Source organism: Labeo rohita, chromosome 6 (genome assembly GCF_022985175.1).
Source record: "Labeo rohita strain BAU-BD-2019 chromosome 6, IGBB_LRoh.1.0, whole genome shotgun sequence".
Taxonomy (NCBI): domain Eukaryota; kingdom Metazoa; phylum Chordata; class Actinopteri; order Cypriniformes; family Cyprinidae; genus Labeo; species Labeo rohita.
The window spans coordinates 31,373,142-31,393,809 of NC_066874.1; the positions used below are offsets into that span (position 1 = coordinate 31,373,142).

The 20,668-nt window shown below is 33.8% G+C and overlaps 2 protein-coding genes across 3 annotated transcripts in view; one reads left to right on the forward strand and one right to left on the reverse strand.

The window, feature by feature from the left end:
* Positions 1-16,323, forward strand: part of ripor3 (RIPOR family member 3) — a 44,874-nt gene extending 28,551 nt beyond the window's left edge. For both annotated transcript variants that reach the window (XM_051111590.1, XM_051111589.1), the window contains exons 9-23: positions 51-94; positions 1,799-1,924; positions 3,445-3,590; positions 6,002-6,131; positions 6,512-6,724; positions 8,334-8,726; positions 9,200-9,345; positions 10,793-10,994; positions 11,080-11,209; positions 11,483-11,638; positions 12,851-13,009; positions 13,238-13,440; positions 14,122-14,205; positions 15,459-15,549; positions 15,974-16,323. In XM_051111590.1, coding sequence (XP_050967547.1) covers positions 51-94; positions 1,799-1,924; positions 3,445-3,590; positions 6,002-6,131; positions 6,512-6,724; positions 8,334-8,726; positions 9,200-9,345; positions 10,793-10,994; positions 11,080-11,209; positions 11,483-11,638; positions 12,851-13,009; positions 13,238-13,440; positions 14,122-14,205; positions 15,459-15,549; positions 15,974-16,071 — 2,321 coding nt within the window. In that variant the 3' untranslated portion in view covers positions 16,072-16,323. The remainder of the gene's footprint in view (positions 1-50; positions 95-1,798; positions 1,925-3,444; positions 3,591-6,001; positions 6,132-6,511; positions 6,725-8,333; positions 8,727-9,199; positions 9,346-10,792; positions 10,995-11,079; positions 11,210-11,482; positions 11,639-12,850; positions 13,010-13,237; positions 13,441-14,121; positions 14,206-15,458; positions 15,550-15,973) is intronic.
* A 1,671-nt stretch (positions 16,324-17,994) lies between these two features.
* blcap (bladder cancer associated protein) lies at positions 17,995-20,045 on the reverse strand. Its single transcript, XM_051113469.1, has 2 exons — positions 19,931-20,045; positions 17,995-18,823 (listed from the first exon to the last, which is right to left on the reverse strand). The coding sequence occupies exon 2, from the start codon at positions 18,703-18,705 to the stop codon at positions 18,442-18,444; it is 264 nt and encodes an 87-aa protein (XP_050969426.1). The 5' UTR covers positions 18,706-18,823; positions 19,931-20,045; the 3' UTR covers positions 17,995-18,441.
* Between the last annotated feature and the right edge of the window lie 623 nt (positions 20,046-20,668).

Here is a 20,668-nt window from a genome sequence, read left to right on the forward strand (position 1 = left end):
CTCCTAAACATCCTTCTCCAGCTAATATTTTCTCTCTTTGTATGAGGCAGGGTTGATAGGCTTTGCTCGGCTCTGTCCTGGAGATCAGTATGAGGTGAGGAGGTTTAACCCAACTTTTACACTTAAAGAGATAGTTCACCCAAAAATGAAACTTTTGTCATCATACACTCACCTTTATGGTGCTTCAAGCCTGTATGTCTTTCTGTATTCTGTGTAACACAAAGGGAGATGTTTAGCAGAATGTTTGTACTACTGCTTTCTAGTGAAAGTGAATGAGGATGAAAATTGATGGTGATGACAAAAAGCAGCACACATGACTGGAAGAAATAAAGCCATATGGGTTTGGAATAGGGATGGCGAAAACTAAAAAATTTCTTGACCGACCACCGAGCCTCATTAGCCGGTTGAAACCGGTTAACCGATTAGTTTAAAATATGGTACGCTATTTGAAATAACAGCCATTTCGAGCCGCGCCTGCAATTTCGCAACTCTGTCGCATCTCTCTGCCGCTCTGCCTCCCGCACACACACACACACACTGCCACTCACGTCACTTTTTTAAAATCCCCTACAGCGCGAAACATGAGTCCCGCAAACGCGGCGCCGAAGAGCTTGTTGTATGTAATCGTAGGACAAATGGCTCCTTAGTTTCAAATGGTTTGGGTACAAGGTGATCGCTTTGAAAATAAAGGCGTTTGTCTAGGTTAGAAGCTCATTTGAAACATTGCCACGGCTCATTTAAGAAAATGACAGCTCCGAAGAGACGCCGCTCTAACCTCGAGTGTTTTAGCCTGTTGCCTTTACTTTTCGCAAACCTTGTGAGCGCGCGAACCCAAACGCTGTGACCTCGAGCCAAATGTTTTTATTGGTTTATTAAGTACAAACAGGCGAGTTATGAAAAATTGAGTGTGAGGGATAATTTGTTCACTTAACACAAAAAGATGAGGAATGAGATGGCTAACTGTAGTAGCGTATAGTTCACTGTCTATAATAGCCTAATTAAGATATCACTTTTTTTTTTAACCGACTACCGACAACTTTGACCGGTTAACGTTGATACGGTCAACCACCGGTCAAACGGTCATCGGTTAACATCCCTAGTTTGGAATGACATGAGAGTGAATAAAGGATGACAGAACTATCCATTTAATACATGAAAGTAATAAAGACATGAAGGCATTCGACCCCAAAACATCAAGTTTAGTCCAGACTCACTGTTCTATCAGCCTATGAAGGACACAAATGCATGATGGCTCTTTTATGTGAAAATATTAGGCAGAAATCGCATATTTCACCAGCTATTCAGATTACATTTTTAAGGCCAGGTTTCCAATGACTTCATGCACAGTGGAATGCGGTCTCAGGAGGCATCAGCCGGCTCATGCACGGGACCACACATTCACATACAGTGACCCCAAAAAGTAAATGAATTTCATTGCAGTCAGTATAAAAATATATGCAAACATTTTGCTAGACCTTTTCTCAGAACTGTTTTTATTACATTTAACCCAAAGTGATTTTAAGTGGTTGTATGATGTTCATTGCAATAACTACGGATTTTTTCAAGTACAGATGGTACTCAACCAAAACAATACCATGACAGTGTTAGGAATGTGTATTTGCTGCCTTTTTCTGCTAAGTGGCGCTATAACCATCGAAAGGTTATCAGGCAAAATTATCAAAGCGCGTTTTCGCGAACAGCAAACAACTTTTACTGTAAATGACTATTTGGGGTCATTGTACATTTTACTCACACACATACACACACACACACTCATCGAATGTTTCATTTTGTGTAGGTGTTGATTCGTCTGGGCCGACAACGGTGGAGAATCAGAGGGCGAATTCAGACTGATGACCGACAGCTGTGGGATGAAGAAGAGATGGTTTTCCTTCCTCACATCCACGGAAACTTTGAGATTAAGGTGAGCTCGTCCACCTATACTCACACACACACACCTGCGCAAATACCACTTCCTGTCGAGGTCACCTGTGGGGGTTGTGATGACAGAAGATTCCAGGCCTTTTGTGCTTATACTGTTTGTTAGATCTGAATAGATTGTCACATGACACAATAAACCACCCACAAACCCCTGAGAGAAAATGATAGAGATGTTTAACAGACTGTCTGAAGCTTTTGGACCAGTGGAATAATGCTTATGAAAGGTTTGATTGTCTGAAATTGATTCCATCCCTGAAAATATAGAGATTGAGCCAAACTACTACAGATGAAAATGATCTGTCCTTTTTCTTCTTTCTTAAAGCCCTGTCATTCAAAATTAGATCTCAGATATAAAATTCCAAATTGGTTACACAGCCAGAACACCCTAGCAACCACCAAAAACACCATAGCAACCGTCAAAAAGACCATAGCAACCACATAGCAACACACTACTAACAGCAACATCCCAGCAAACACCCAGAACACCCTAGCAACCATATAGCAAAGCAACATTCTTGCTCTAGTAAACACCAAAAACACCACAGCAATCATTAAAAATACTATGACAACCACATAGCAACATTCTAGCAACTAAACATCCCAACAACTGCATAGCTACACCCTAGCAACCACATAGCAATATTCTAGCAACAACATAGCAACACTAGCAACCACCAACAAAATCCTTGCAACTACATAGCAACACTCTAACATCTACCGGTAACATCCCAGCAATCGCATCACAACACTCTAGCAGCAACACTAACAACCACCAAAAATTCCCAAACGAACACATAGCAACACCCTAGCAACCACATAATAACAATCTAACAACCACATAGCAATATTCTAGCAACAACATAGTAACACTCTAGTAACCACCAAAAAATACTTTAGCAACCACATAGCAACACTCTAACAGCCACATAGCAACATTCTAGCAACACTCTTGCAACCACCAAAAAATACCCTAGCAACCACATAGCAACACCTTAGCAACCAACATTCTAACAACATAGCAACACTTTAACAACCACCAAAAAATACCCCAGCAACCGCATAGCAACCACATAGCAACACTCTAACAACCACATAGCAATATTCTAGCAACAATATAGCAACACTCTAGCAACAACCAAAAAATACCATAGCAACCATATAGCAACACCATAGCAAACACATAGCAACAATCTAGCAACCACCAAAAATACCCTAGCAACCACAGTTACACTCTAGCAACCACCAAAAATACCAACCACACAGCAATGAGTTAACAACTACTCCGAACACCTTAGCAACTAGATAGGAATGCCCTGGCAACCACCCACCGCAGCATAATGATGGAATCAACTTTTTTGTTTGTGCCAACAGTACAGCTCAAACTGAGAGACCTTTGGCCCACCTTGCATGATCAAACAGAAGCCTAAACAAATTTCCCTCAAAAACTCTAGTCAAGCCAACAACATCTGCACAGTCTGAAGGGTTTTCTTAAACATCCTGCAGGTAACAGAGGTCAAGGGGTTGAGCTCTATCCTGGTCGGCATGGTAACGTGCAGGAGTGCGGATTTTTTCACAGTGCGGCCGCAGATGATGGTCGTGGACATCACAGAACTGGGAACCATCAAGCTGCAGCTAGAGGTGGTTTGGAAGTAAGTGAACATATAAGAAATGTTTTTGCAGCAAATCAGCATATTAGAATGATTCTGAAGGATCATGTGACACTGAAGACTGGAGTAATGATACGGAAATTCAGCTTTGCATCACAGGAATAAATTACATTTTAAAATATATTCAGATAGAAATCAGTTATTTTAAAAGCTAATAATATTTTTGAATTTTACAGATTTTTACAGTATTTCTAATCAAATAAATGCAGCCTTAGTGAGCATGAGAGACGTCTTTCAAAAACATTTTTTAAAATTCTTACTGCAAATATGGACATTTTTATGGTTCTTTTTTGTACAGAAAGGCACTAAATGGTTACAGCGAGGATAGAGTTTGTAGGAAAAGCTCAGATGTCGTGACAGTATGCTTGACAGTTTAAAGTTTTAACATCTGGATTTCGCAAACATGAAATAAACAGTACGAGTGCTATTCACAGCATATTTTAAGATTTTTTCCTGTAATTGAGTAGACATGACACTGATCTCACACACAAACACACCCCCTGTAAGTGCACCGCTGCTATCGGCTAACACGCACCAGCTGTGGAAGAGCAGCTGACTGCAGAGAGATAGATAAATAGTCCGTCGCTGCCCCGTCCCTCTCACACACACCGATCCAATAACACTGCTCTTTACACAGTCCAGGTGGAAAAGATTTTTCATAGCCTCTTTTTACAGCATCACTAAATTAAACACATCTCACAGTCTGGTCAGCATCTCCATGCTCTGCTGTGACCGTGTGTGTGTGTGTGTGTGTGTGTGTGTGTGTGTGTGTGTGTGTTGGTTCACAGCGTCACCTCATTTCCTCTGGTTCTGCTTAGTCTCTGTTAGCAGTGTCACTCTTCATCAAGCAGTGATGACAAACACACACTGGCTCTCCAAACATCGATCAAAACCTGTTTTATCCATACTATCTGTGATATCGCTCTTGAGTTATTGAGTAAAACAATAAATGTCAGCAAGTATATGCTAAAAAAAAGACATGGTTTAGGAAAAAAAATTAAATCATGTGGATGCTGTTTCATGAAGACTTTAGATATATATAACAACAATTTTAATTTAGTATGCAAATAAATCCATAAAAACAATTTAGTTAAAATTGAAGTTGAAAGTTAAATTACAGTGAAGGTTAGATTTTGTGTTACACATTTTAACATCAGGTTAATGGGAAATTATTAAATATTAAATGTATTATGTATAAAATTTACAAGAAGTAAACATAAAAATAATTCATTATTTAATAAAAATAAATGCAAAAAAATAAATTAAATAAAAACAAAAATATTTTTTAATTGAAAATATAATTTACAAATAATATGGCTAATAATTATTTAATTAAAAAATAAATAAATAAAATAATTAAAAAATATTAATTAAAAAAACCTGCATTTATTGAGTAAAAAAATAACTGGTAAAATGTACAAATACAAAAAATAAATAAATTAATTAATTGAATTTAATTCATTAAAAAATTCAAATAATATAAATAACACACCTAAAGATTATACATTATTTAATTAAAAATACATATATAAATAATTAAAAAAAAATTAATTAATATATAGATTTTCTTATACTCCCCAAAACTGGATTTATTGAAAAAAAAAAAAAATAAAAAAAAATACAGCAAACCAGTTTACAAATAACACACCTAAAGATAATAAAGTATGTAATGAAAAATAAATAAATAAAATAATTAAAATATTTTTAAAACATTTTCTTGTCCTCATAAAAACTGCATTTATTGAATACAGTAAACCAGTAATATTATAAAATATGACTGCAATTTAAATTAAGTGTTTTCTATTTATAATTATCTCTTTTTTTTCCAGGATTCTGTAATTAATTGAAAAAAACTGCATTTTTTTTGTAACATTATAAATGTATTTACTGTCACTTTTTGATGAATTCAATGCATCCTTGCTAATTTTTTGCTGAATATAAATTTAATTTCTTTAAAAAAAAAAGCCTTTGTTTTATTACAAGTTTGAAAAAACTTAACTTGAAGGTCATTTTAAACATTGGGTGGTAGTTTATTGTAGGGTAACAGTAAGTATAGGAGACTCAGGGACACTCGGAATAATGCTCAGGGTTAGGAATGGGTTTATGGGTAAGGTTATGTTTAAGATTTAAGGGTGTTGTTATGTGTAGGGCTATGGTTAAGGTGGGAGGTGATGTTACACCTACAATTGTGACAATATATGGGTAACAGCTAGTTAGATCTGTGGTTATCTCTAAGCACAATAGATGTTCCAGTTTAAACACCCATATATATTTAATCCGTAGACACTAGTCCTGTGCTTTATTGTGTTTACTGTCTGTGTCTCTTCATAAAATTGTTATTTTGGTCCATTTTTCTTCACAGTTTCTTGTTCCTTCACTTTTTCTTCCTTTAGTCCATTTGATAGCTGTGAGGTGAGGCCTCTCACAGCGTCCGCCAGCCGCCAGTCCATCCACAGCAGAAAGGGATCCGTATATAGCTGGACGCCTCCCAACACACCCAGTTTCACTGAGAAATACTTTCTGGTGAGTTTGTGACCTACATCCACACACACTCCCAGCATGACCACTCACAATCATTTAAAGGTGAAGTGTGTAATTTCTGATGCTGAAATACATTCTCCTATCCTGGGTTAATGTGCAGAGACAAGTATAAGTGAAGCTGGGTGTGCACCATGAGATTTTATCTGTACTTCAGGATTGTTACGTGATTGTACGATGTGTTCCCAGTGAGATCTTGGGTAAAAGCCAACAGACAGCAACAAAAATGATTTAGGAAAATCTTTCTAATATCCCCATTTGGGCATGCAAAATAGTGCTACACAGAATTTGTTCTGATGTTGGCAAGGTTTTTGAGAGTCTGAAGTGTGTCATTGCATGATGTCATCTTTCCTTTAATTCTGTAGTCGATGATGCGTCAGATACAGGATGCAGATAGCTCTTTCTCCATTGGCTCACGTGAATCAAGGGGCGTGTCCTTACTCAGCTATCTGGCTGACTCCACCCAAGCACTCAGTCCTCCTGCCTATGAGAAGACAAGCGACCCACCAACCGCACACCATCCCGTTATAGACACTAAGTTACAAGATGATGATCTACTGAAGACGCCCACAGAAGATGTATGAAACTGTGTTTTTGTATACTATAAATACTAAAGTACTTTATACTTAAGTAATTTTGTTGGTTTAGTGCAATTTTTGAAATATAAAAATGTTAAATATAAATATATATTTTAAAAAAATTAAAATGCATAACAGTAAATACTTTTTTAGTAATTTTTATTTCTTTTTATTAAAAGTATTAAACAATTTTATTATAAAAATAGAAAAATAATTATTACGTTATTATGTATACTTATTTATCTTAATTTCTTTATTTATTTTTGTAGTTAAACATTATTTTATTTTAATATATTAAGAAACCATCAGTTATTTATTTATTTTTTTTGGTTTGCGATTTTTAAAAACTGTATGAAACTGTTCATTTTTTTATATTTTTATACTATAAATACTAAAGTACTTTATACTGAAGTAATTTTCTTGCTTTAGTGGGATTTTTGAAATATAACATTTTTAAATATAAATATATTATAAAAAATTAAAAATTTTATTTGTATTTTTATTCTTCTTATTAAAAGCATTAAACATTTTTATTAGAAAAATTATATATATATATATATATATATATATATATATATATATTTAATAGTATTTGTAAATATTTATTTATTTAGTTAATTTTTTATATGGCATTTTTTAAAAAACCTAAATATTTAACATTTTTAAAAAAATCTTTAAAATACACTGATAATAATCATTTTAGTATATGAAATAATTATAATAAAATACTTATAATTTATTTTATATAATTTATTTGTTTTGAACATTATATTTCAAATAATCAGTTAAGAGTATTTTGCTTTATGTGGGTTTTTTAAAAAATATAAATATTTTAAATATAAAAATGTTGGTTACACTTCATTTTAAGGTGTCCTTGTTACAGTGTAATTATATATTTAAGTACTGAGTAATATTAAAATATGGTTAGGGTTAGGATTAGGGTTTGGTTTAGGGTTACTTGCATGTAATTATGCATAACTTATTGTTATTATAATAATAACAAGTACAAGGTGTAACAAGGACACCTTAAAATAAAATGTTACCAAAATGTTTAAAATGCATAATAATAATACAAAAAATTACATTTCTTATTATTATATTCTTTTGTATTTTTACTATTAAAAGCAATAACCACTTTTATAATAAAATTTATATATGTGTGTGTGTGTGTGTGTGTGTATATATATATATATATATATATATATATATATATATATATAAAAATTATTCATGTATTTATTATGTTGTTTTGAGTGAAATGTTGGTAATACTTTACAAAAAGGTTCATTAGTTAACTACTTCACCTAACATAAACTAAGAATGAACAATACTTCTACAGCATTTATTAATCTTACTGTTAATTTCAACATTTACTAATGCATTATTAAAAACATGACCTAACAATGAATGGCTGTATTTTCATTAGCTAACATTAACAAAGATGAATAAATACTGTAATAAATGTATTGTTCATTGTTTGTTCATGTCAGTACTTTACATGGAACCTTATTGTAAAGTGTTACCATTATATTAACATATTTTAAGAAACCATCTGTTAAGATTAAATAACAAAAAATAAATAATCACTTCAAATTGCATGTAACCCTAGGCTGAGGAGAGTGTGGAATGGCCATCAGAGACTGACACAGCTTCCCCCAGTCCTGCGGGCAGCAAGCGAGACTCCATATTCCTCTTCCACCGCTACAGCACGCCTGACATCCTCAAGCAAAATGGAGAGGCGACCCCCAGCACAGGTGAAGGAGACACACAAGAGACGACGGCCCTGGATGAGGCCCCTGAAGAGGAGACCTCGTTCAAGCAGGCAATTGAAGACAGACTCCGGATGAAGGACAAAAAAGCGAGCAGAGCTCAGAAGAGAGCCGTGGCTAAGAGAATCAGTTCACTGCTAGAGGATATGAATACAGAGCTGGAGGAAACGAGCAACGTAGAGACGTTAAAGAAACTAGATCTGCAGATACGCCAACTGAACGAGATCTTGAAGGTGAGATGAATCGATGGACTACTAGAGCAATTTAAAAGATTTATACATGGATGCGTAAAAGAAATTAACAATCACTGTTTGAAAAGAGTTCAAGAACTTGTCCAGGACGTATTTCACCCCAAAATCAAAACAAAGAAACAATTTCTTAGATTTTTTAAGGCTTAAAGAAAATGAAGCATATATTAGGACCAGTGATATGGTTTTGAAATTATTTTATGACCATTAAATACATTTGTACCCCACATTCTCTTTACTTAGTTATTTTTAACATGTATATATTTGTGTATTTTTCTTTGTGTAAAATATACATTTTTATTTCTTTTCATTTAATTTTTCGGGTGAAATTGATCTGAACTTGTTTTCATGGGGTTCTCCACACAGTGTTTCACTGTTTTTCCTCTTAGCGTGGATAAATGGGTGTTTGCTGTTGTTTTATTGACTTAGTTCTTCATTTGCATATTTCCTGTTGTTAGAAGGACCTCGAACCCCAACAGATGGCCTCATCTCAAACACTAGCAGTAGAGGAAGAGGAAGTGCTGGGCAGCTTCGACTTCCTCTCTGTAGATTGTAATGAAGATGAAATATCAAATATGGGCAGCATCAGACTCGGGTACACTGGGTAAGTCAGCTCATTTTTAGTTGGTGTGTCAACGAAATGTCAAAAAATAAATATATATACATATATATATTGCAGTTAAATCACAATAAATAAAATAGCAATCCAAAAAACTGGCTTAATTTCCCCTACTTTTCTGGATTGTTTGGTTTTGGGGTGTCATTTTCTTTTTTTCTGAGGTTTATTTATAAATCCAGTAGTAAAAAAGGAAGATGTGTGAATTTAGCTTTGATCCAATCATTTGGGCTGATGAATAGAAGTCTGTATTCATGCAAAGTCACTCCATGCAACAAAAGGCAAGTTGCAGTAATAACAAATTAAATGAAGGCTTAAAGTGCCATCTTGTGGATAATGTGGAGTAATGCATCTCTCATTTATTTGTCAGGTCAAGGTCAGTTGCCTCTCCATATTATTTTATTTAATGTATTTAGTAAACTGATATCTAAATAATACATGATATTTAATTGCCTTTGCATGGATGTGATATTACACAGTTTTTGCATATAAAAATATAAATGGATAACATGGATAAAGTGTATAGCAAATATCGGTTCAGATTAAAATGTAAGATTTTAAGAATTGTATTTGCTATATTTAAAGTATTTATTATGATAATAAAATATTTGTTTATTTGATCAAAAACACAGAAAAAAATAACAATTGTGAAATATTATTATGATGTAAAATAACAGTTTTCTATTTTAAAATACAATAAAAACTAATTTATTTCTGTGATTAAAGCTACATTTTCAGCATCATTACTGTCACATGATCCTTCAGAAATCATTCTAATGCTGATTTATTATCAGTGCTAAAAAAAAGTTGTGCTGCTTAATATTTTTTGGAACCTGTGATACTTTTTCAGGATTCTTTGATGAATTAAAATTTAAAAAGAACAACATTTAAAATAGAAATCTTTCCAATATACACTACCGTTCAAAAGTTTGGGGGCAGTAAATTTGTATTCTTTCTTTTTTTTTTTAAATAAATTAATACCGTCATTCAGCAAGGATATGTGAAATTGATTAAAAAAAAAAAAAAAAAGTGATGGCAAAGACTTATATTTTAAATAATTATTTTTAAATGTTCTTTTTAACTGTTTATTAATCAAAGAATCCTGACAAAAGTATCACAGGTTGCAAAAAAATTTATTTCTGAAGAATCATGTGACATTGAAGACTGGAGTAATGCCTGATGAAAATTCAGCATTGCATCACAGGAATAAATTGTATTTTTAAGTATACTGAAATAGAAACCATGATTTTATATTGTAATATTCCCAAACTTTTGAACAACAGTATATAAATATAAATATATTTATATATATATATATTTCAAAATAAAAGAGTTTTATTTATTTATTGAATTCATGAATTATAGATTTATTTTATTTTACTTATTGTATTTATTTATTTATTTATTTTCTTGCTTACTTATTTTTCCTCCCCAGGATTGGTTCATTTAACGAGAACACCCTGAAAAGCATGGGTCTGTTATCTCAGGATAAGACCTCTCCCTCCTCAGAAGACACGGGTGAAGGACAGGTCAGACAGACAGGAGACGGTGCAGTAAAGCCGTCACTCAGCACAGAGGTCTACAGTCTGGATCAAGCTCTTGAAACCCACCTAAGTGTCTGTGCAGTGCTGCTGAAGGTGAGCAGCCAATCAAACCGAATTATCAGACACTTATCAACATATATTGTTACTTTGTGTCTATTCACTTCTTATGTCATTCCAGGCTCTGAAGTGTTCTGACTCCGATCTTGTGTACAAAGACATCATGGAGGAGCTCTCGCGGCAAGTTGACGTGCTGGAAAAAATCGCCACTGTGTCGCAGAGGATGATAGAGGAGATTTCAGTGACAGAACGTAAGTACAGCAACATCCCAGGCCTTGAATGAGTAAATAAACCACGGAGAAATCTCTCCTTAGATCTTAATAATTAAGATTTATAGACTTCCTACAAATGCTAACTTTTATGATTGATTACAACAGATTTTATTTCCCATGCCATTTAAGGTAACACTAGAAAATGCAATTATGTGCCGTGACTGTTACTTTATACTGTCAGCGGTCGCAGGCTCTTTCCTGTGTCAGTGTGAAGCGCTTTAGATGCATTAGTCGTGTGTGGATGTGTCTCAGTGTTGGCCAGAGCTCCTAAGGGGATTGAAGTATTTTGGAAGGAGTGCTGCGAGAGTGACTCGCCTTTTTGCTGCTCCACGGATGGGTTTCTCAGGACACTGCGCAAACATTACATCCACAAAGTCAAAGCCAAACAGCCAGGCCAGGCTGATGCAGGTGGGATGCTCTGTTCTGTTCTCAATAAATCCACAAACCACTGAAATAATGTATCCAACAGAATAGAATAAAATAAAAGAATACATTTTAGAATACGTTTTCTTATATTCTCTTCTACCTTGAGAATTCAAACTACTTAAATATTTATGTATTTACTTCTGCAAGATATTTCTATTTCAGTTCTATGTTCAGAATATTTTTTCTCTTTTAAATAGTAATTGTCTTTTAAATAATTGAATAGGCTTAATAAAATAAACGTCTATTCTGTTTGTTCTTTAGAATTTATTATTTAATTTCCAAACAACTAAAATCCAGCAATTTATAAATTAATATCTAATAATATTTTATTATATATAGAATAATGGTATATAATTTTGCATTATAATTCACTATATTATTATTATTATTTGTCTGAAGGATATTTCTATTCATTATTGCTAAGAATTATTTTCTCTTTTACTAAAATCCAGCAATTTGTAAATAAATATCTAATAATTTACATTATTTACTTTATTATTATTTGTCTGAAGGATATTTCTATACATTTTTTCTTTTTAAAACAATACTTAATTGTCTTTAAAATAATCGAATAATCCTTGTGTAATTAAATAAAAATGTCTTTAGAATTTAATATTTAATTTCCAAACAACTAAAATCCAGGAATTAGTAAATAAATATCTAACAATATATTATTATATATAGAATAATGGTATATAACTTTACATTATAATTTACTGTATTATTATTATTATTATTATTGTTATTTTTATTATTTGTCTGAAGGATATTTCTATTCATTATTGCTAAGAATTAGTTTCTCTCTTACTAAAATCCAGCAAATACCTAATATCTTAATATATATTGAATTATAGAATTATCTAATATTTTATATATAAATAATTGTATTTTATTTAAAATACAAGTACTATGTTATATTTTTAATTATTATATTACTATGATTAATGTATATTTTAAGGATATTTGTATTAAATTCATTTTAATCAGCATTATTTTATCTTCAAAATAATAGCTGCTTTTGAAACAGTCGAATAAGATTTGCGTGAAAAAATATGTCCATTCTATTCTTCCTTTAGAATTTAATATGTCATTTTCAAAAATAGCTTTTATTGCACTACTGAAATCATTTTACAGATTGGCAAATGTCTGTTTTTTTTTTCTGATACCTGATGAGTGTTTTCTTTTGTCCTGCAGTTTTCAGTCAGTTGCTGCATCAGGTGCAGTGCAGCTGTATGATGGCGTCTGTGACTCAGTGCACTACAGACCGAGTGACTGTGTTTCAGCTGTTAGTCTACCTCAACAGATGGAGTATCACTGACTTTGGGGAGCACATCTCACTCCTCTCTAAAGAAGGTAACAGCACATACTATTCACAGAGTCACTTCAGGATGCAAACGTCAGAAAAACTAGTGTGACAGAGTAAACAGTTCAGTAGCAAACCAGTACAGATGCTTTTGTCCTTATCGGTTCGCTGTGAGTTTACTGCTTTCAGCATCAATCAGTCACCCTCAGGGATTCTTCCCAACAGATCTCATTAAGAGACTTCCCTCTGTGTTTCTCCCTCGGATCGGTTTGCTGCAGTGTATCTGATAGCCAGTCTGGAGAGTCCCAAGAGGAGGCGAGCTCTGAAAAAGCTGAAAGGGAAGCGCATCTCTGAGCTGCAGCCGACTGGACGCACCCTGCAGCTCCTGGCCAAGCTACAGACAGACGCCAATCACAAGGTGGCTTCAGCGGCCACGTCCTGCCTCAGCAGGGCCTCATGCTCCAAATCCTTCAGGGCAAAGGTAGAAAGGGACTAACTTGCTATCAAAAACAAATACTTTGCATACCGAACAATTAAAGGGATAGTCCATCCAAAATTCTGTCGTCATTTAAAGGAATTGTTCATCCGGTTTGTTTGGTTTTTGGAACAGATTTGGAGAAATGTAGCATTACATCACATGCTCACCAATGGATCCTCTGCAGTGAATGGGTGCCGTCAGAATGAGAGTCCAAACAGCTGATAAAAACATTACAGTAATCTAAAAGTAATCCACACCACTCAAGTCCATCAGTTAACATCTTGTAAAGTCAAAAGTTGCGTGTTTGTAAGAAACTAATCTGTCATTTGGACATTTTAAGGATAAATCATAGCTTCTGGCAAAAATATCCATAATCCACAATAACGTTTCCTGGGGTAAAAATAAAAAAAAAGTCCATGCCGCTGTTGTCCCCGGCACCCATTCACTACAGAGGATCCATTTGTCCTTTAATCAAAAGAAAATATTTTAAAGAATGTTGCTAACCAAGCAGTTTTGATTCCTATTCCCTTTTAAGCACCAGATAGCTTGATTTTGTGAAACGCTTTGGTTTTCACAAAGCTGTCTTTGCTTTTGTTGTCTAATATAGTCACATTCAAGTGTTTAAGTGTGGCTTAAGTGAGCTGCGCTTTCTGTGTGTGATGTAGTTGTGTGGGTGTTTTATAGGCAGTGGTTCATTACACAGATCTGCTGAGAAACAACAATACACATGTGCAGCATGAGGCCTGTCTGGCTCTGAAATGTCTGAAGGTATGTTGTGCCATCAAACAATAAATTGTTCAATCAGAATGAGTTTGTATTCACCTTTTACAGCTGTTGATATTTATGATGTGATCAAAGGTGAGAGTGAAGACATTCACTGCCGTTCAAAAGTTTGGGATCAGTAAGATTTGTAATGTTTTTAAATATGTTACTTATGCTCATCACGGCTGCATTTATTTGATCAAAAATACAGAAATGTAGTATTGTAAAATATTATTACAATGTAAAATAACTTTTATATTTTTTAATATACATAAAAATATTTATTCCTGTGATGCAAAGCTGAATTCAGCACCATTACTCCAGTCTTCAGTGTCACATTTATTATCAATGTTGGAAACAGTTGTGCTGCTTAAATTTTATTTGGAACCTGTGATACATTTTTCAGGGTTTTTTGATGAATAAAAAGCTCAAAAGAACAGCATTTGTTTAAAATAGAAATCTTTGGTAACAATATAAACTACACTTTTGAAAAATTGGGGTCAGAAAAATTGTATTTATTCTTCTTTGGAAAGAATATGTACTTTAATTCAGCAAGGATGTGTTAAATTGATAAAAAGTGATAGTAAAGACTTAAATTGTTAGAAAATATTTCTGTTTTTAATAAATGCTTTTTATCTTTTTACTCAACAAAGAATGGTGAAAAAATATTAAGCTGCACAACTGTTTCAAACATTGACAATAATAATAATAAATCAGCATATTAGAATAATTTCTGAAGGATAATGTGACACTGAAGACTGAAGTAATAAAGTAATGCATCACAGGAATAAATTATATTTTGAAGTATATTAAAATAGAAAACCGTTGTTTTACATAGTAATAATATTTCACAATTTTTTTTTTCAGCATTTTTGACAAATAAATGCAGCCTTGATTAGCCTAAGAGACTTGTTTAGAAAACACAAAAAATCTTACTGATTTCAAACATTTTAAATGACATTGTGTAATCTTATCATCTTTTCTGTTTGTATTCTATTTCAGTTTCTATTTTAAATAAATGCAGTTCCTTTGAATTTTCTGTTTATAAGAGAAAAAAAATCAGTTTCCAATGAAATAATGCAACAGCTGTTTTCAACACTGATAATAATCAGAAATGTTTCTTGAGCAGCAAATCAGCATATTGGAATGATTTCTGAATGATCATGTGACAGTGAAGACTGGAATAAAGCTTTATAGGCTTTTGTGTTTTAGATATTTGAGATGATCAGTTGTAATGAAGTGATTTTGTGGTTTCTTAGGCCTCAGAGAGCGCAGAGCAGGTGGCTGAACTGTGGCGCTCCACAGATGAAGACCTGAGGAACGCCGCACGGGAGACCGTACTGTCCTTTGGTACGTGACCCTTAAGCTGTAACTGCTGCATCTGTGTCATGTGCTGGTTTTATCCCAATATAGGCTGTGTCTCAATCCAAAGGCAGTCTAGTCTGTCAGTCCTAACAGATGGTGTCTTTGTATGAAGCGTTTCAGACGTCTTCCAAAGCACTGTATCAAGTTGTAGAAATCACAAAGCAAATATTTAATGACTACAATGCTTACTCCTAAGTAAAAATGTTGGAATAGTCTGTTATAACTTAAATAAAAGTCATCAGCATTATATTTGGGTGCGTCTTGCATTCATACTAACATAAGGCAGCATTTTTCAGGTTGTCAGACACCTCCCTCATTAACATTAATATTCACCTCAAGTGCCTTTGGTGTTAAATAACCTAAAGTACAGAGGTGTTGGTCACAGCTGATTTACATTGTTCTTTCTTAGGTAAGAAAGGTCACATGGCATTCCAGCGTATGGACCGGATCTATGAGCTACAGGACGAGGTTTACAAGAACCTGGAAACAGAAATCACAATCTTATAGGAAGACTACAAAGTCAGTCCTGTATTGGATGGTGCTGAGAGACTGTGAGGTTTTGACTGAACACATTTCATCTGCGTGTATACATATTGCCAAGTATTTAATATGCCGTTTTATGATTTTATATTTTCTTTTATGTAATTTTAACTTTTAATTTTAAGTGAAATATTTATGAATAAACTGTCTTCTATATTTCTTATGTATCAAAATGAGTAAACATGAAATATATATTGACAATAAATGTAAATAAGAGAACTCTGACTTGTTCATTAAAACCAATAACGCAAGCCAAAATCAAATTCATTTACTCGCAGCTCTGAATGTCTACATGTTAAAATATTTTACAAGAAAGCACTGCATGAAGCAAATGAAACATTTTTCAAGACTTTTGTTAAAGGGTTACTCCACCCCGAAATGAAAATTTTGTCATTAATCACTTACCCCCATGTCGTTTCAAACCCTTAAAAGCTTCTTTCGTCTTCGGAAAATTCATAAAATTCAGATTGAACCACTGATGGTAGATGAACTATTTTGACGGTGTCTTTCATACCTTTCTGGGTCTTGACAGTGGTATTTACCTGGCAGTCAATGGGACAGTTACAAGCCTCCCGGTTTTCATCCAAAATATCTTAAATTAAATTCCGAAGACAAACAAAGCTTTTACAGGTTTGGAACAACATGGGGGTAAGTCATTAATGACATAATTTTCATTTTGGGGTGAAGTAACCCTTTAATTTCATGGCAATTAAACAAATTTGCCATTTCCTTATTACAACTATAAATTACACTTTCTACGAGAAGTTGTTTTGATTTATTTAATTTCCAGAATACTTTTAAGACATTTCATTTTTACTTTAATTTTATTTTAAGTTTAAAATGTAAAATGTAAGTATTGTTAAAGTTTTTGTTTTTTACTGTACATTTAATTTACAGTTACTTTTTTTTACAGTGTATGACAAAAATAATCAAACTAAAAACTATTTAAATCTGATGTTTGTCTGATATTTTTTTTTAACTTGGCAAACCTGGTGAGACTTCTTTAAAATCATCTGTTAAAAAAACTAAAAATGCTATTTTTAAAACTTATGAATTGGTTAACAGTAAGATCATTTACTAATCTAACAGGACATTTTATTTAAAATACTGTTAAATTAAATATACAGTTGCATACATTATATGGATTAATGAATTTTTTTTACTGTAAATGTAATCTATAAAATGTGTTACCTTTTTTTTTTACGGTGTGACAAAAATAACAAACTAAATAAAACAAACTATTTAAGTTTTATGTTTGTCAGATACTTTTAAACTTGGTAAACCTGGTGAGACTTATTTAAAAACATCTGTTAAAAAGACTACAAAAATGCTATTTTAAAAACCTAGAAATTGGTTAACAGTAAGATCTTTACTAATCTAACAGGAGATTTTATACTGTTAAATTTAAATGTACCGTTGAAAAGAAAAATGAAAATAAGAAAAGTCACTTTATAATTTAGACTGAAAAAACATATTATATGGATTATTTTTTTACTGTCAATTTAACTTCCATCCTCATTTTCCGTAAATTTCACCTTTTTTTTAACAGCGTGTTACAAAAATAATCAAACTCTAAAAAAACAAACTATTTTAATTATATGTTTTTCAGATATTTTTAAACTTGGTAAACCTGGTGGGACTTTTTTAAAAACATCTGTTTTTGAACAGAACTATGAATAAATGTCTGTCAAGTAAAACAGTCAACTACGGGTTGCTGTATTTGCTTAACCACCAATTCCCCTCCAAAAAATGAATGTTTTTCCAGCACAGAATGGATCTGCATGGCGGGTAAAAGAAAAACATGATTGATCCACACAGCTGTTCCAAAGCAGTTTATAGCATCACACAGTCAAACAGAAGACGATTTTTCGCCTGTACACACACAGCTGCTTGATTTTGATCATTAGAAACTTTATTGAATTAAAAGTGGAGACAGCATTTGAGCTAACTCAGCAGTGTAGAAGCACGCCTTCAGCTCAAGTTGCGTGACAAAATTCATCTGGCGTCTATCCGCTTAACACTTGGACTCATACTGATTATTGACACATGAACAGAAACCCAAAATCGCAATATACAAACACGCACACATTATCATCTACCCCTTTGGAAAAAAATTCAGCATCCAGAAATGAAAGCATGTGCACCGAACACAACGAGAATGGAACCCATGCAAGCTTCAGACGCCCCTGCGCCGCGGCGAGGAGATTCAAGTCGGGGTTTGTTACGGGTTACAGCGGAGAGCGGTTGTCGACGTGGGTATAAAGAACCGAGACTTCCCAGCATTCCCGGCGGCTCTTGTATTCACAGTCCGGATTTGTCCGTGCGGAAAAACCGAGTCTAGGTGCCCACAATGTTGGGGTCGTGTGCTGAGTCCGGCAGTGGAGAATCGTGGCAGTGGTACAGAAAGCAGTTTCCCCAGCAGCTGTAGCAGATGAGAAACAACGCCGCCAGGAAGACTAAGGCACAAATGGTACACGGCTTCCTCTCCAACAGGAAGCTGAGCAGGTAGAAGCCCATGAACATGGAGTGGTTGAACCACAGGGCCGGATTTAAGGGTTTGGGGATCAGGAGGACCGGGAGTAACCACTGGAGGCAGTACATGGTCTCTGCGTGTTGGGCCGCCTGTATGAGCTCAGATATCCGACGTGACGCTACACAATCGCAAATACCTTGCGTATCTGTGACGGATTAGACGCGCTATCCAAATACCAGGCGAGGCCTTTGGAAAAGGAGAGAGAAAGAGAAAACCATTTAATACGCACAATTCCAAGCTGGTCTTACACCGCCTTACAAGGAGCTGAGGTCAAAGCATGCGTGTATTTTAAGAAACTGTGCTATTTTTAGTCACTGGCCTTGAGTTCCACATGACAACAGGCTCATTTGGATCTACAAAACATGACAGTGCCGTTATTTAAATCATGTTTGACTAGTTAAACACTCAATTTAAACACGTTTTAGGGTATTTTAAAAACTTATTTAAAATGGTCTTAAAACAGCTAAACATAAAGATTTGTGATATCAAAATAACTTTTTAAGAAAAAGTCTTTTAGGCTGACCTTTCTTACACGGTTTACATCAATAATAAATAAATCAATAAACTACAAATAAAAGTAAACACTTGGAAATTAGTGTGTGATTATAATTAATTACGGACATGAACAATATTTCAACTTGTGTTTTTTAATAACTTTACTTGTATTTAAAAGGTTTTTGGGTGTGTATGCTATAAAAAAAATAAAACATTTAGATATCTAATAAAAACCCGTCGTTTTTAGGAAAATAATACGTTTCCCTATGCAGATTGACGCTCCGTACACTGTTTACACAAATAATCAAGAATAAACTACAAAACACATACATGAATCCGTTAATTAGTTTTACATTTTAATTAATTAAGGACATTTTCAACATTTCTGATTGTGGTTTGAATTTTTTTAGTACTTTCCACACCCCTGAACGTTTTAAATGTAACGTTATGCTGAATTTCCTTATTTAAACTGACATTCCTAACATTGTTTACACGAATGATCGACAACAAATAGCACGGAAATTTAGCAATTAGTTTAACATTGTTATTAATTATGGATTTGTCCCACATTTCAGGTTGTGTTTTTAAAGTATGTCATCAAAACAGGTCAGATATGAACAATAAAAACATTGTGATGTTAGCGTGTTGGCTAACCGGATATCTAGCATGCGTTAGCATGTGGCTAGGTGTTAGCACGAAAATAAACCTTCCCAACACATGTATGAAAACATACGATCGTGGCAGTCTCAAATAGGCAAGATTTCTAGCTTTAAAAGACTGAAATAATCATGTTCAGACCTGCCATTCTTTAAATTCAATCCTGATCTCGCATATAAGCCGTCGCCATTGAGCTCTTCAGGTGATTGCGTAGATTTGTGGAACTCTAAGGACCCAACCGACGGCATGTGTTCCGCATATGCCTGATTAAAAATCATACACAGTTTCTTTCTGAAAAATGCAAATGATTAAAATTGTTTTTTAGTCTTACAGTTATTTCATCCATGGCCTTTCATCAAAGTAAGGCACTGATGTCAAATTGCTCGGTGCTGAATGCATGTACCGTATTATTTACATGGTTTTCCATTTCCATTTATGTGTAAAATATTATTGCGGTTTTGCTGTGGCTCCATGTCCAAAAATATATTTTTCACCATTTACTAAATTGAATATAGATTGTTTGTCATGAATGTAGCTGTGCTTAATGTAACTGCAATGCTGAAAGAAAAAAAAAAGTGTATCTTTATTAATAAAGCATACTAATGCAATATATTGTCTAATGTGTTTTGCTGACATATATGCCCACACACACTGATGCCCTTGGTCCACCACCTGGTTTTTAGTGCTTACAAAGCATCCATTTGTGCTTCCCACACCATTCAAACTGATGTGAACTAATTAGAAAAGCTTTAAGAAATGTAATGCTTGTATTTGTAGAAGAAATACACGACTGAAGTATTATTTAAGATAGCAGATGAAGGATATTTCCTCCCTATATGGCCTCTTGTCAAAACACAAATATACTTAGATAGATAGCAA